The 17,276-nt window shown below is 40.9% G+C and overlaps 2 protein-coding genes across 2 annotated transcripts; one reads left to right on the forward strand and one right to left on the reverse strand.

Moving 5' to 3' along the window:
* Positions 1-1,510: 1,510 nt before the first annotated feature.
* Positions 1,511-6,835, reverse strand: dnajb12b (DnaJ heat shock protein family (Hsp40) member B12b). The gene is made up of 9 exons (XM_015963025.3): positions 6,626-6,835; positions 5,262-5,439; positions 5,043-5,188; positions 3,999-4,172; positions 3,834-3,904; positions 3,382-3,491; positions 2,577-2,749; positions 2,379-2,499; positions 1,511-2,286 (listed from the first exon to the last, which is right to left on the reverse strand). The coding sequence occupies exons 1-8, from the start codon at positions 6,756-6,758 to the stop codon at positions 2,381-2,383; spliced, it is 1,104 nt and encodes a 367-aa protein (XP_015818511.3). The 5' UTR covers positions 6,759-6,835; the 3' UTR covers positions 1,511-2,286; positions 2,379-2,380.
* Positions 6,836-7,457: 622 nt separating this feature from the next.
* On the forward strand, positions 7,458-12,580 carry scd (stearoyl-CoA desaturase (delta-9-desaturase)). The gene is made up of 6 exons (XM_015963022.3): positions 7,458-7,591; positions 7,826-8,075; positions 8,590-8,720; positions 8,815-9,020; positions 9,183-9,415; positions 12,235-12,580. The coding sequence occupies exons 2-6, from the start codon at positions 7,841-7,843 to the stop codon at positions 12,432-12,434; spliced, it is 1,005 nt and encodes a 334-aa protein (XP_015818508.1). The 5' UTR covers positions 7,458-7,591; positions 7,826-7,840; the 3' UTR covers positions 12,435-12,580.
* Positions 12,581-17,276: the final 4,696 nt, after the last annotated feature.

A 17,276-nucleotide genomic window follows, 5' to 3' on the forward strand; every position in this document is an offset into this window, starting at 1 on the left:
TTTATGGCATAGAGTGGTTCTAGGCAATGGTGACTTTTGCTTGAGTTTCTCAGATTCTTCAGATCTTTAGGAGGATCTCTTAAAAACATCACAGCTGGTGTTTTAAGTATTAAGTTAAATCTTACACATCAGCATTCAGCACTCACCAAAAATGAATTAACCTATTATAATTATGAAATTATTTAGAATAATGGCTCAACTTATTAGCATTTGACACTGCAAATGGACAAAAAAATAATTTTGCCTTTTAAAATATTTAAACAGGGAAGTTTTCACCAGATTTTATTTTATTAATGATATTACAGTATTTGGATGCCACTATGAGATACAAATGCAGAAAGAGGGCATCTCTAAACTACTTATGATTTAAAACACTTGTTTTGCAGCGTGCTGTTTGGCTTTACAGCTATATTCACAATGGTGTGTGTGTCTGTGTGTATGTATGCATATATATATATATATATATATATATATATATATATATACATAAAACTATTGCACTGTCATCAACAAACGTTTGATGAAACTACAATTTCTTTCCCCCTGCGGGGATCTTTAACACTATTGTCAGACTTAAACGTAACGTATTATACAACAGTTAGTTCCGACCGAGTGATTTGATTGGTCAAGAGACTTTCCAAGAGTGCTGATATTGGACTATAACAGCACTGGGACTGTTTACAAACAGTATCACTCTGCTGTGCACAGGCGTTCTAACTGTTATTGTAGAAAATGTTTGCGTTGACTAGCAACAGCCTTGTCTGAGTCTCAGTTTCCTGTTGGGCCTGCGGCCTCGTGCCTACGACCGAATCACACCAGTGCTGATATTCAGCAACAATGCACTCCCTCTCGTGTGATATTGCTTAATTATAACTTAAACCTCAAACTTTTACAAAAAATGGAAATTATACATTTGTAGTTTCATCCAGCAAAATGTCTCAAATTTGAAAACTTTGCCAGTAGTATATTAAATCAATGAAACATGTCTGTGGCTCAGTTTTAATTAGCCTCTAAAGCAGCAGTATTCAATTCCTGGCCTGGAGGGCTGGTGTCTAGCATGTTTTTGTTTTAACTCACAGATAATTAACAAGCATCTGCAGAGCCTGATGAGCTGCTGCACCGGCGAATCAAGTGTGTTGAATCAGAGAAACCACTAAAACGTGCTGGATACCGGGCCAGATTTGAATACTCCTGCTCTAAAGTGTGTCACTTTGTGAATATGAGCAAAACATGTTATTGAAAAGAGAAAATAAACAGGAATTGTCAATGCCAGAGAGCAGTGTTGCAACATCTGCACAAACCAGCTGAATGTATTTATAGAGGAAGAATGTGGCTGCCTGACACACACACGCAAAACGCTGCACGTCTCCTCTGGAAATGCGAACGTGCACGCTGTCATGTGTCCTGCTCTCCCAGCCTGAGTCAGGCCCCACCAGCACGCTTTGTGCTGACTAAGCTCTTGTTTTCTCCTCTCTGTTTGTTCTGCTCACAGCAATGAGTCACAATCAACAGGTTTCAGCATCCGCTTTTATTTTCATCAGGGAGTAAAAAAAAAGGTGGAACATGTGAGCAAGATCTCTACATTTCCTCTTAGTCTGATCATGTGTGTGTGTAATAAAGACAAGGTTGTTGTACACTAAGATAAGATCTGAGACTCTAACTCCAACTGGCTGTAGTCCCACATGGTGGCTAGGAAAATCTCATCGTTTTTGGTATCTGGGAAGTGAAGTAACACCTCTCAAAGGGCTTTAAGGACTTCTTCTACAGTGAGAAAAAAGCTAAATCAAGTTTTCCTAATTGCTGTCTCACACATACGTGACAGGAAATGACAAATCAAAAGTTCAAGTGTCTAACTGAGGTTGCACAAAACTCCTGCATAGATAGAAAGTGCATTTGGAGTCAATGGAAGAGGTATTCTCCAGGTCTGGCTGCTTAAGACAAGAAGGAAGCATTAGTTATGGTATTTTTAAGTGCTACATGAGTCCACATTACTAGTTGTAACTATAAGGTCAAATAATATTTGTCAGCTTATGGCTTTCCAGTCAAGACTGTCGTTTACAGGCGATCCAAACCCACATCTTGCTTGGCCGTCAAAATGTGATAAATGGCTTTTCATAATAACTATACAATATTTACGTATTTAGGTATTTAATGAACTAAGACTCCACAGATGTGGTTTCATCAACCAGGCTCTGGTGAGGGTGTGTGTTTTGCTAAGCCATCCCCAGCCTCCAAACTCTTGAAGCTTTTGTACAGCTAGCTGTGTTTTGTGGTGATTTTGGAAACCTGGACAGTGAGAAGGGAAATGAATAAATCCTTAGACTTTTTGAAGAGGGTTGAAACAATCAAGTGGTCTAAACATCTTCTGGTGAACTTACTTTTAATGTGAAGCGGTGGTGATCTCAGAGAGCTTGCCACAACTTGGCGTTCGAGCCCTCTGCGCTCTTTGGTATGACTCGCTGTCTCCAAAATAGCGAGCCCTATATAGCATTCCTTCCTCTGTGGGAGATCACACAAACAAATCCTGTGACTGGCTAAAGTATCTGCATGTTTTGCAAAAGATTTACAAAACTTACTTTGCTGTTTCTCCTTCCAGCAGTTGTTGCGAAGATTGGAGATATAATCGTCCTCTACTGAGCGCTCCACATTTTTCAGATTCACACCTGTGAACTCTTTGGAGAAGCGCTCCCCAACATAATATGGCACCTTGAGGTTCTCAGTGAGCCTCTTCTGAGAGTAACCAGCTGACCTGTGACAAGACACAACAGAGTGTAAAACAGACAGATCAGACTTTAAATTCATTCAAGTTTAGTTTATCTTTGTTAACTTGTGGTGTTCCCCAAAGCTCAATAATTGGCCCTGTCCCATTTGATCTTTATGTGCTCTTTTGGGCAAACAAAAGAAAACAATATCACCTTCCATTAATATTTTAGTTTTGAACTGCTTTCATGGCCCTGCTGCGCCTCATATTAGTGACATGAGGTCCCATCATGCAGATCATCTTGACATAATTAAATTTTATTGGTGAAACATGAATCAGATGAAGAGCTAGGCAGCTTTAACTTAGATGGTATTTTATTGTTTTAGTTTGCTATTATTCCTGTTATTAAAACAAAAATATCCACATAAAGAGCAAACCGACGTATAGAGCAAACTGAGAGTGCTGTGATTATTTGGAAATAACTAGTGTGGCATCATATCTGTTTATTATTTTAACTGTTATTTGCTATGTTTGTGCAAAAATCAAGCCATGTGAAATAGATCTAGGCTTGCTGAGTTGCATGAATCCAGAAACTAATCTTTTGTCTAGGTGCACTTCAGTTAAGAAGAATGACTGTTCAGTGTTATTCATTCCTCTCCTCTCTTGCAGGTCACACTCACGGCCTGAAGCTGAGACTGTAGGAGGGGCTGTTGACCATTATCTGACTTAGAGCTGACACAATAACCAGGATGAGGATAGGCATGACCTGCACAAAAAGAGCAAGGCCTCCCTGCAAAACAGAAATACAAATGTGTTACCTAAAAAAACATCTAAAAGGTGTCCAATCTGCTAGTTTTGTTGTTTCCCTGCTCAAGCATGCCAGATTCAATGGTTGAATTACCTGTTCTGCAGCTCATCAAGCTCTGCAAAAGTCATTTAATCACTCACTGAATAAATAAGGTGTGTTGGAGCAGAAAAACCTCTAAAACATGCGGGATAGGGGACCTTGTCGACCAGGATTGGATACAAACTTTCAGCAGCAGGTAAAATTGTAAACAACTAAATGTTGCCTCCTGCTGGTGAAACTGGCAACTGCATCATCTGCAAAGAAGCTCTGGAGGGATAAACTCACATCCCTGGGTCGCTCTCTTCTCTCTCGCCTTTGGTTGTGCCTCCTCCCGTTAGAGTACATATGAGCATCACCTAAAATAGCACATGGCACATTTGGTTTTTAGCAAACCCATTCTAATAAGAAATGTTAAGAGCAAAGAAAAACAATGTAGTCAGTAAAACTAACTCGATGGATAACCTCCCCCGAAGAAGATATTGAAGAGGTCTTCAGGTGAAATGTCTGGTTCGAAGCTTCTGCTGTCTGGGCAACCATTTGATGGATGTTCTCCATCTTCTCCACACTGATCGTACTGGCGTCTCTTGTGAGTGTTACTCAGAACAGCATAGGCATTACTGATAGCTGTAAAACACCACCAACATCATCAAAATTAATGTTTTTAAGAAATAGCACTTAAAATAAAAAAAATAATATTTTTGCTCGTGGATGTTTAAAATTCAGACATAAAAGGCAACGTGCTTCAGCGAATACCAAGACTTATGCTGTCACGCTGTGAGTGGGAGGGAGGGGGGAGGTTAGGACCCAAGATGCAAAACCAGGGAGTCTCGAGGCAGGAATAAACGTAAAATCCTTTATTAGGTGCGACTGTCCAAAAGTAAATCCAAAGGGCAGGAAGCCAAAACCAAAAATCCAAAAATCCTAGTATGAAACAACCTGGAGACCTCGAGACAAAGAGCTCACTTAAAGAGCTGACCTGGAGACCTAGAGACAACACTGACACAAACAATGGACCAACAAACACACTGTGACGCAGACAGGGTTATATACACAAGGGCCGGGTGATTAGGGAATTGTGCACAGGTGAGACCAATAAACAGATGAGGAGCAGAACGGAGCAGGGGAGGAAACCAGACCTAAAAAATGGGGAAGGGAGCAAAATGAACTAGAGAGAGAAAACAGACTAGATAAAACACTTAACAGAAGACTAATGATAAAAGGTGTCTAAGGAAAAACGTAAGGGAAACCTAGAGAGCCTGGAGGGGGTTGGGGACACACAGGGACACTGAAACCTGGGGGAACACCTAAGGGGGGAAAAAACCTAGAGTGGCCTGGGGAACACAAGAAGGCCCATGAGGAGGGATGCAGACAAGGAGACACATGAGGAACACAAGGAAACACATAAGGGAAACCTAGAGTGGGATGGAGAACACAAGGAGACACATGAGGGAGACGCAGGACGCAGACCATGATATATGCACTTTTTGCGATCACCTTTGAACGCTTCTGTTGCGCCTGGAGCATGATTCTTGTCAGGGTGGAACTTTAGAGCCAGTTTCCTGTAGGATCTCTTCAGATCCTCCTCTGAGGAATCTTTTTGGACTCCAAGAATTTGATAGAAGTCTCTGCATTGTTTTATTCTGGGTGCAGAACACATTATTAGCATCTATTAGCAAATAAAGACCAGATTATGTTAACAGTAGGTCCAGGTACCGTCTCACAGCTTCTAGCTGATCTGCAGTGTAGGGTTTGGAGTAATCTGGAGGCTTTCCCTCAGGTTTGGGATCATCACTGGTGTTCCACCGCTGCTGGGGCCTCGAGGCTCCACTGAAGTCGGCGGGGGCTCCTTGTCTAGGATTGGCTCCATTCTTTGCTAGTAAATCTAAAAGTGCTGATGGACACAGAGTTGTTCAAACATATTTAATGATCAGATTAAAAAAAATTAAATAAAAAACTCTACACCAAATTCAAAAGCCCTTAAATCCATAATGGAAAAAATATTCAATCAGCTTGAAACTGATTTAATAAAAAGAAATTTGCAAATTGAAAAAAAAAACTGAAATAATGCATTGCTGTGTTATACTTGTCTTTTAATGCCATGACCTTAAAAAATAATGGATTTTTTTCAAAACTGGTTTTCTTTAATCTTGACCCCTAGTTATGGAATAAATCAAAAACAATAATAATGATAATTTAAAATCACATTAGCAGAGTGTTTGAGCCCAAACGTGTATTTAACTTTAAAAATAAATCAAATAAAAGAAAAATTGATAAACGTGACTTTTCTGTGATCAGAAATGCTATTTTTATCTCCACTTTTCCCAAATATTCTTCCTTTAGTGTGTTAAAATATTCAAAGATTGAATCTTCAAAAAATCTGAGATAGAAAACATACTTTAAACCTAAACATGCATCTAAAAACAGGAGCTAGAATTAATTTTGTAATGAAAAATTAAATAATTTTTATTGAACCAAACATCTAGGAAGCACGAATGCATAAAGTACACACACACACACACACACACACACACACACACACACACACACACACACACACACACACACACAATCAGCTATGAATTCAAAATACCTGTAAAGAGTTCCTGAACCTTTAGATGGTCACTCAGTCTAAGTTGGTTTACTGATATAAATGGACTTTATTCTAATTTCCCAGTTTCACCTGAAAAGCGATACATGCGTAACACATGTTTGACATTCTGACTCTTCTGGGTTATATGTGTGTCTGTTTAATTCCATTTTTTTAACCTTAACAAGGAAAGATAATGTGTAAAATATTCGCTAAAGAATGATGGAGCACTGCTCTTTAGGATTTCTTCTTTTTTCTTTTAATAGGACATCTAGTCTGTATTAGGCTGGTTTCGGTCATCTTTGAGCAATCAGTGAACATAATCAGTTCCAAAATAAAATATATTTAATATGTATAATTTTAATGCAACGCTTCTGTTAATTGTTTACAGATCCAGCTATAGCTGGTCTCGTACAGGCCCTCTCCGGGATGCAGGTGATGCTGCAGCTGCTGATGCTGCTGGATCCATCCTCCCTCCCTCCCCACCTACCTCTGGCTTTCTCTGTCGGGAACAGTCTCTGCGCCTTCTCCAAGAACTTTAACGCCTTTTCCAGCTTTAGGCTGTTTAAAGCATCCGTCGCGATGTCGATGCAGCGCTCCGCTTCGTCCTTGTTTACTTCCATCGCAGCAGCGGCAGCAGCGACATCAGCGGCAGCAGTTATGCTAAAAATACCGCCGCTTCCGGGTGACACCACGTGGCCCTGCAGACAGCCTCAGTCAGTCAGGTGTGGTGATATTATTTTATATGGTGAGGGACTCTCATTTCTCATTCCTCCAGTAGATGGAGCCAAACTGTGGGTTTCAAATGTAGGTCATGGTGGAAATCTAGAAATGAACGCTGACCCGGTTTAAGATGAGACCTGATGGTTTATTAAACTATTTGAGTTTATTTTTGTCGTATCTGTGCATCTGAAATGTTTATATTTAAATAAACCTTTTCCAGTTCATTAAATAGTCAGGTTCTTAAACGACCCTCTACTGTAAATGGAACAAATGGATTGGAGTTTATAATTGATGTTATTTTTTACAGGTGAGCTGCGTGGCCTGAGAAAGGGTGAAGGTCCAATTCTGTTCCAAGGTACCAAATGAACTCATTGCCGCCCTTTCCAGCTATGAATATGTATAAATCCACCCGTAATTAAATAAACGACTGCAGCTAGTTCAGGCAACAAGTCTGGACAGAAAAACAGCAGCAGCTGCTCTCCGGAGGAAGTAAATATATACATCTGGCTCGCCACAGAAAGAATAAAAGGTGAACAGGAGATGAACAGACAGCCAATCAGAGCGCGAGTTTCAGGCGGCATCTGAGCTCTGATTGGTCAGACGCACATTGGGCTTCGTTCTCTCATTGATGCGTTCGCTGCAGATCTGACTATCGCTCTTTTTCTGGGTTACTGTCATTTTGGGTCAGCCGGACCGGCATCTTCCCTCTTCAGCACCTCTGATCTTATCCTCGGTGAGTTACTCAATATCTTTTGTTTGTTTGTTTTTATTTTTTTACTTGTTATGCAACGTTGCGTTTTCCAGCTGCAGTCAGCATCCTATTTTTCAGACATCAGCCCCAGCTAGCACCTTGCCAGACTTGGTAGCTGAAAAATTATTTACATATTCTCCGTGAGCGGCGTTGTTTATCCCCTGGTGGTCTAATACAAACAGTTTCGTTCTGCCGCCTGATCTGTTGCGTTCACAGCATCACTCATCCAAAATGACGGAGACGGAGACGCTTGAGAAAAGACAGCAGCACAAGTCCAGCAACGGGGATGTTGGTTCAGACACAGCCAGAGACGACGCGTTTGATCACACATACAAGGAGAAGGAGGGCCCCAAACCTCCCACAATCATCGTTTGGAGAAATGTCATTATGATGTCTCTGCTGCATCTAGGAGCTGTGTATGGCGTCTTCCTCATCCCTTCTGCCGCCCCTTTAACCTTGCTTTGGTGTGAGTATTTAGTAGAAAACACATAAACTACTGCACAGTGTCTGTCAGTCAGGAAAAAGAGGACTACCCCTTTACATCTATACAAACCCACGGCCATGTCTGAAGATATATTGCTGTTATAGTCACAGCCAATATCGCGAGATTCTGCGTGACTACTTAGCATTCTAAATTTCCATTGTCTAATTAGCCTGTCATCTGAATTTTTATGTTTGCTGATATTGATGAGCTGTGATACCGTATTTAATCAGCTTTACTCCTTAAGTTTATTAATTTGAGCGTACCTATAGAGACCGCTTACTGGGAATTTCATGAAAGCTCTTCAGAGGACTGAAATTAACAACAGGATTGACTCTAACAGTTACTGGCAACGTTTTAAACTCATTTGTAGCACATCTTGTGGTGTTTGGATTATGTATGAAATATGATTTAGATTAGAAAAAATGCACAGAAGAATTAATGAAGGCCACATTCCACTTCTACATCAACTAAATGGTTGATTTCTTTCTCTCCACAGCTGTACTCTGTTTTTTGATTAGTGCTTTAGGAATAACTGCAGGAGCTCATCGCCTGTGGAGCCACAGAACCTACAAGGCTTCACTACCTCTCAGGATCTTTCTTGCTTTTGCCAACTCCATGGCTTTTGAGGTAGGACCCCCCAATAGTCAAAGTCCTGGTCAAAGCATTTTCTATAATGGTGGAAGTAATGTGCTAAAATGACTGTCTCCAATTCAAACTACAGAATGACATTTTTGAATGGGCTCGAGACCACAGGGTTCACCACAAATACTCTGAGACAGACGCTGACCCCCACAACGCCAGGCGGGGATTCTTCTTCGCTCACATCGGCTGGCTTCTGGTGCGCAAACATCCTGATGTCATTGAAAAGGGGCGCAAGCTAGAGCTCACAGATCTTCTGTCTGACAAAGTCGTAATGTTCCAAAGGAGGTGGGTAGCGTGACTTACAGATTATTTCATTTTACTGCTATAAATGATTCGACTTGTTGCAGATATTCTGGTTCAACAAGAAAATGATTGAATAAAAAAAAAATCTGTAGCTCAAAGAGCGTTTCCACTTCTGCTTCTCCCCACCCTCCCTCTCTCCAACAGGTATTACAAGCTTTCTGTGCTGCTTATGTGCTTTTTTATCCCAATGTTTGTGCCTTGGTACCTATGGCGGGAGTCCCTGTGGGTGGCGTACTTCGTCCCAGCACTGCTAAGGTACACTTTGGTGCTGAACGCCAGCTGGCTGGTCAACAGTGCGGCTCACATGTGGGGGAACAGGCCCTATGACAAGAACATCAACCCCCGGGAGAACAGATTTGTCACTTTCAGCGCTATAGGTATGAAAAATGCACAAATGTGAAAAATGCAGCAGCAGAATTTAAGCCACTCGTTTAAATATGGTTTCATATTACTGCCTGCTGCATGATATGGACGTGTTATACTGCTTTTAAACAGTCACTTTCTGTCTAACTTCACCTTCAGGCATAATTGAGTGTGAAGTATTGCTTGGTCAACCATGCACACAGTGGCTTTAATAATAAATGCAGTGTGGATTAAAATTTTAATACTTAAAGCAAGTGTGCAAAAATTGTCTAACTTCTGCATGTAAATTAATTATGATTTTGCAGAAATTAGAGAATGCACCTTTTTGAAGGATTTGATGAAGACCTTCAAAATAAGAGTAGCTTCATGATTTTAAACTCGCATTGTGTAACTAATGATCTCTAAAGCCCTTTATCTCCCTTTATGCATGCACCTATGTGTCTGGAAACAAGCGTTCGTTGTTGTAAAAGCAAGGTACCAAAGTTAGCCTGCAGGCAGACGTGTGTTTTGGGGCATTTTGTGCGTCGAACAGTTGAAAATGGTGATATGGACTTTGAAACGCAGTGGAGAAAAAAAAAGGATTCCTGCAGGGGCTTTTTAGTGGTGCAGATGCAGGTAAGTGAAAAGGAGAACAAGATCAGGTGACTCTACAGGTGTGATGTGGCCTTCACCTATCAGGCAGGTGGGGTGGCACAATGTGTAACTACATGAGAGGAAGTTCAGAAGACGAATTATATTATCTGGGTGAAGCAACTATTAAAGCTGTTATAGCAAATTTGGAAAACAAGTTAGCTTAAAATATTTTTTCATGGTGCTTAACAATGTTCTAACAAAGTATAGCTATCCACCTCATTCTTATGGCCCCTTGATGTAAAACTCTTCCGGTCCGCATTAGCTTACATTGAGACGATGCGATGCCTTCATGCATATCCTCAGTTTACGGGCTTTTAGAGACAGAAAACGTGTAAACCCAAGCTGTGACAGTTCAAAGGGGACACCGCTACACTCCATCTGCCTACTGCACCAGAAGGGTGGGAGGCTGATCTTGAAATCTGGCCAAAGCTAACATACAGTGGCATTTTTAGCTACTTAGCTAGGAGTCAATAAACAATGTTAAAAGCTCAGAGGCTTATTAGTACCTGCATAGTAACAAAGTTGGTCATTTTTTGTTGAAAGAGGTGAGACTCCATTTTATTTACTTAAAAGCAGACGTAGAGCCCTCATCACCTAGCCTGGGTTTTACATTTAGTTTCTACATCCAACTGCAGGACGACACTTTTAGATTAACATTAGCAGTATAAACACACGTTACATTATAACTATTCAGAAAATCGTGTTGAGTTGTTCTTGTGAGACTGCTGTCAAATCGCTTTACTACTCAGCGTCTCTTCTCCGGAGCTTTGTCATGCATCAACAAAGTAGGATGCGGGTGTCTCTTTCTAGGATTTTCACAACAAAAGGAAACAAATGTACAAATAAAGTTTGTGGTGGTTTCTAAGTTAGGATTTTTCAGCTACATCCCTCTGGGTTCCTCATCTCCGAGGAGGCGGTGAAAAGCTACATCGGCGCTGGTGGTCTTACTCCGGGGTGCATGTTACAAACATCGCTCTTGTAGCCACAAATGTAATTTTCTCTGGTTGTTAGTACCACCGAAACAGTGCATCGTTTTACCAAGCCATGCAAATACATTTTTGGGGGTTAATAATTTTTTTAATCCTCTTCAAATGTTCAAATAAACCGCTACTAGAAACAAAACCCCACCATGCTCATGGATATGAGCTAGTTCTGATATCTCACCGGATGTTGCTACCATAATCGTTTCTGTATAAGAAAAGGGAAAAATAAGGGGAATGAATGAAAAAATAAAGAAAGTGGTTCTCTTGCATTTGTCTAAAAACCTCCGCCAATAACACGACTCAGACCAAAAGCAACCATTGGACCATCTGGTTGTCGGTCTCGCCGAACTGCCGCACGTCCCTGGGTCCTCCATTCGTAACGCAAACACATACTTGGCAACAAAACACAACTGGTGTGAAAGGTTTTTAGCTCAATTACATCAGAGAAAGAGAAACAGCCGGCCCTTAAAAAGACAATGTGTAGTTTTTACTGTTAATCTCTGAAAATATCCATCCGTCGATGAAAATTAATAAAATTACCTCCAATTGTATAAAAATATGGGCAGCTTTGTAACATATAACTATAAAAATCAGGTCTCATGTACATAGGGTGCAGGACTAGCATCTTTGGGAAACGCCAAATTAGATGCCGTATTTCCTTCTAGCTGGCTCGGGGGTCCTGTGCCTGTTGACGTCACACTAGGACTGGCTGGACGTACGACTTACGGAAGTTCCGTTACCACATTACACACACACACACACACACACACACACACACACACACACACACACACACACACACACAAAAATATATATATAATTTGGCCGAGCGGTATTGCTGCTGTATGATGACGTCATCAGCAGGCGCAGAATCCCCGAGCAGACCAGAAAACTACAATCAGCACTGCATTCTCTCGATGGCATTAACTGCAGGACCATCAAAGTCTGAGGAGTCACTCCAAGGTCACATGCTTTCTGCTCCGCAGGAAACATTTTCCATAATGTTTTCAAACTAGTGACAGTCATGACGATATGAGTAAAACTACCCTGAAAGGTCTCTACTGCCCCCTAGTGCCAGGAAACTACACACTACCACTTTAATAGCATACTGACAAGAATCATAAGGTCTGTCAAGATTGCATCTTTCAAGCACAGATAACTAAAAGTTCACCACAAAATGCAGTTTCTATTTCTTACCCAGGATTCCTTATTTACAGGTGAAGGATTCCACAACTATCACCACACGTTCCCCTACGACTATGCCACCAGCGAGTATGGCTGCAAGCTGAACCTCACCACTTGTTTCATCGACTTCATGTGCTTCCTGGGCCTGGCTTGGGACTGCAAGAGGGTGTCCCGCGAGGCGGTTCGGTCTCGGATACAGCGCACTGGAGACGGAAGCCACCGAAGTGGCTAAGAACTGTGGAAGTCACGGAGGCAGGAAAACAGACGGGAAGAATAACAGTCACCCGCTATAGCGATTCATTTCTCATCCCCTGAGGTATAGTCAGCTCGGTGAGGGTCTCTACTACATTTTGCTTGTTCTTTATGGTTCTTCTAGCTGTAGCTATACAAACTGATATAAAAAAAACATGCTTTATAAAGATTTGTAATATTCATTAACGTCAAAGTCTTGATGAAATGTTTCAGATCAGATCAGATCTTTGCTGTTTTGCCACTTTGATGTGCTTTCTTCATAAAGAAACATGTAGCCAACATTTTTATATGTTACTCAAATATTCAGTCGAAAGCAAGAAGAAATATGGAGTAACGTCACTGAAACGATTTAGTAAATGAAAACCTGCCTTTTTAACATGCTGGTGATTTTAATATGAACATTACCTTTATGGGCACCTGTAACTTGGTTTATTTGTGACTGAAAACCTGCTAGCTTAAATAATGAAGTATAGCAAAGAACAGGAAAGTGAGGGAGCCCGTGTTTTATTCTTATAATCTGACTGCAGTGTCACAAAAACTGTGTGGAAACGGAGTTTTGCAGTGTGCTTCAATGTGAGACATGGTTGCCTTCTGCAGCAAAACCAAATATTTAGAAAGCACTAAGAAAAGATTAGCATGTGCTAAATTTAGTCTGTGCAATTATCAAATGGAGTTTTTATTAGAATAATGCAAGCCCCACCTTTACCTTAGATTAAAACTGCAATTTAATCTAAACTGTAACTTGCAATTTTTTAATTTGCTTAATTTTTGTGTAGTTATTATAGAATAGTGCCAACAATATTCCAGTCAGCGACATATTCACATCATTCCAAGTTTATATTCCCTTTTTTCATTTAAGATAGCCTAATTGGGATATATCTTTTTCTGGCTCATTCCCAGATGTTGTCCTCAAACATCAGCGGCCGGGTTCTCATTGATCCCTGCGGTGGCCAGTCATGTGACTAATCTGGGTATTACAAAACAAAATGCATGGCGATATACTGTAGTAGGTGTTGTGGTGAGGTGATGTGTCGGTGACTGTCAAGGCTGAACCGCGTCTATTTTTCTTCTGTCACTTTTGGATCATCAGACTTGTTGCTATGGTGATTTCAGAGATGGGTCTGGTTTCTCTTTGATGTGCTGCAAAAGTGACTGTCAGTTTTGAATTATAAGTGCATCAATGTTTTGTGTTTCTTTGGAAGTTCTAGTATATGGAATACTTTAGTTTGACCCCCCCTCTTTTTTTAAACAATTTTAAGGATTTGCACTCTGATATTCGACAGTTCTGTATATTATACGCCAAATATATCCAAATGCAGCACTTGTTTATTTCAATCGAGCAGTCATATCCTGCATTCATTTTCCACATCCATGCAGCTACAGCAGAAATGTGTCAGAAGACATCTGATTTCTGAGTTCTTACAAACTGAAAGACCGGTTGAAAGAATATTCTTATTAACATAACAATATAACCAGACTGTAAAATGAAAAGTCATGTTTAATGGTCTAAAATACCATTTTAACAACGAGTACTGATGTCTATTTGTGAGCTTTAACTTGCACAAAATGATTGAGGGAAGGTCAGTGCCAACTCAACAAGATCACAACAAATGAAAACAAGTTCTGAGATGAAAATTAGACATTTCCTTCTGCGGACAGATGAACAGGTTTTCATTTTCAACATGTCAGATCTCAACTGTGTGCTATTCTGTAATAAAATTCACAATATTTTCAATACTCTCACTATCTCTTCACCAGTTCTTGCTTTTGTGTGTTTTACATGATTTTCTTTATCAACTTTTCCGTGAGCAGTTTTGACATAAATTCACCTGCATATTAACCTGGATTTTTTTTAATGTGTGAAGTTTGCACTGAGCTGCAAGTAAGCCACTATCAAACACAGACTATGATTATTCTAGTTATTTAGAGGTTTAATGTGAAAGATGCTTGCTGATATTCTGGTTACATTGGCTTTGGTGTTTGGTGAAAAACATTCTTTTCTCAGTTTAACTTTTGCACTGCTCCTGCAACACAATCAGCTACATTTATTTGTCAGTTCCAACAGCAGCGTCCAAGAACATTCGACAAGAAGCTGTTGTGAAGTGAGACGAATGAGAAAGGCATTTTAATAAGGTTTCTTGTCCAAAGCACAAATACTTTTGTAGTTTCCATCTTTTATCAGTGCTTAGTAATTTGGAAAGCTTTCATTATGTTTCTAAAATGTGCTTGTATTTAGTCAAATCCATTATTTCCTGCACTGTTTCCACCAGCAACACAAGCCCACATAATGATTAATCCACCTCTGTGTTCAGTAACATTTTGATTCGTGAAATACCTCCTCCTCTAACACAAATTTAGCTACTTGCAGCTTAAACTTTTAATCTCAATCAGAAGGTTTATCTTCCCAGTAAAGCCCAGGTTGTTCTGATAAGTCATAGGCCTGAACAGATCCCGCCATTTTGATTTAACTGTATTTAAAAATTAAGAAGCCATCTGCTGACACAGAAAATGGGGTTTACGCCTCCAAAACAATTAATTCCAAAATGCTGTTAGGACAAAAAAGTGTTTTTATTGGAACATTATTTGATGTAGCCTATAGACTATGTATCCCCTTAGCATTTCAAGCTAATGGAAATCCAATTTTATTCAAAGAGTTATTGAATTATGAGGGTGCTTATACAATTCATCATTTGGCTCTTACAACAAAGCATTTTAGGCTGGTAAAAGTTAAGGTCATGGATGAGGTCCTGCCCCAAGTGGAGGAGTTTAAGTATCTTAAGGTCTTGTTCATGACTCATGAGTGAGGGAATGATGGAGCTGGAGATCAACAGGCGGATGTGTGCTGTATCTGCAGTGTTACGGGCATTGTACCAGCAGGCTGTCGTGGTGAAGAGAGAGCTGAGCCAGAAAGCAAGCTCCCAATTTACTGGTCGATCTACGTTCCTACCCCCATCTATGGTCATGAGCTTTGGATAGTGACTGAAAGAATGAGAATGCAGATACAAGGGACCGAAGTGAGTTTTCTCCACAGGGTGTCTGGGCTCTCCCTTAGAGATAGGGTGAGAAGCTCTGTCATCTGGGAGGGGCTCTGAGTAGATCTGCTACTCCTCCACTTCGAGAGGGGCCAGTTGAGGTGGCTCGGGCATCTGATTAGGATGCCTCCTGGACTCCTCCTGGTGAGGTGTTCCAGGCACGTCTAACCGGGAAGAGACCTAAAGGAAGACCTTTCTCTCTGCTGGCCAGGGAACACCTTGGGATTCCCCCGGAGGGACTGGCCCAGGTGGCTGGGGAGAGGGAAGCCTGGGGTCTCCCTGCTTAGGCTGCTGCCCCTGCGACCCGACCCCGGATAAGTGGCTGAAAATGGATGGAAAAGTTAGAGAGAATATTATCACAGTTTCCTGTTGTGTCTTGTTTGTTTTTGTACAGTTTTACAGCCTAAAAATTGCAATAAAGTTATGCAGAATCAATATTGGAAAACTGAGTTGCCTTGGTAATTTAGATTCCTTGCTAAGCTTAGAGCTCTCAGTCCTCAGCTGCAGTAGCTCACACCTGCTGGCTTCACACAGACAGGGCAGAGAGGAATGTGAGACTACAGTGTGCTGATCTGATCCCAGCTCATTTCAGACCACCAGGTTCAGTGTGTGAACAAAATACAGAATTTTTATTATGAAAAGACGGTTCTTATTTATAATCAGTTGAAATGTTGAGTGTTGAACCAACAAATCCAAACACATATTTAAAATTTGATGGGTGCATTATCTTATTGTAATTTAAAGATCCCGTAAGTGCACGCTAGTATTGGGTATTTTATAAAACCAGAAACATAAGCCGACGTTATAGAACATTTTTAATTTAAAATGGTTGGTGTGCATGTGTGTGTGTGCATGTGTGTGTGTTAAAGTGGGTTTATGGGTAAACAGTACACCCACTAGTGCTTTCACAGGACCACGCCTCCTCTGTGTGCACACCCCGGTGCCAAGTCAGCACATTTTTGCCTCATGATGAACCGAGTTAACTCGGATCCCGTTCAGGAACGAGTCCGTTCCCGGCTGTGGTGTGATGTGTGGTGATGTAGCATAATTATCGCGCAGAGGTCACTGCAGTTCAAACCGTCCCTGAAAATTTCACGCCACGCGCAGCTCGCGGCGTGCGACTAGAAGCGGCCAATCAGCAGCGGGGTCCTGACTTCTGATCCGTCTGGGCCAATCAGAGACAAGCGCGTGAAGCAAACGCTCCAATTTAACAGTCTTTACTAACATTTCACAGCCGCAGGGTTAAAGTGATGACATAAGCCCACATCCAGAGGAAGAGGGGGAAGTTGCTGTTTGTTTTTGTCACTCTGGTGCGTTCAAGTACAGCAGCTGAATGTGGGAAAGGGATGAAGAAGCCTTAACGGTCTAAAATGGGAAGAATACCCTCAGCCTCATGTAATCAAAAAGTAATTTGATTACAATCAAAATTTACAGTCACCGTTAACCTTAAATAAAAGGCATGTTAAATATGGAAAAGTAGCTTTTTAAATGAATCATCTAACTTAAGCCAAACTTTACACCCCCAGGAATCAATATTTATTATTAAATCCATTTTAAGACAAAAATTGGTTAAACAATAGATTGTTACTGTATCAGTTTTATTAATGTTACAAGCGCTGTTGCCTTGTAGAAAGAAGGTCCGGGGTTCAAATCCCAACCTGGGGTCTTTCTGCATGGAGTTTGCATGTGCATGTGAGGGTTCTCTCCGGCTTCCTCCCACAGTCTATGTTTCTCCAACATTGTTCCTAAGGTGTGTGTGTTCTTGTTTGTCCTGTGTTTTCTGTGTTCCT

Source organism: Nothobranchius furzeri, chromosome 16, assembly GCF_043380555.1.
Source record: "Nothobranchius furzeri strain GRZ-AD chromosome 16, NfurGRZ-RIMD1, whole genome shotgun sequence".
Taxonomy (NCBI): Eukaryota; Metazoa; Chordata; class Actinopteri; order Cyprinodontiformes; family Nothobranchiidae; genus Nothobranchius; species Nothobranchius furzeri.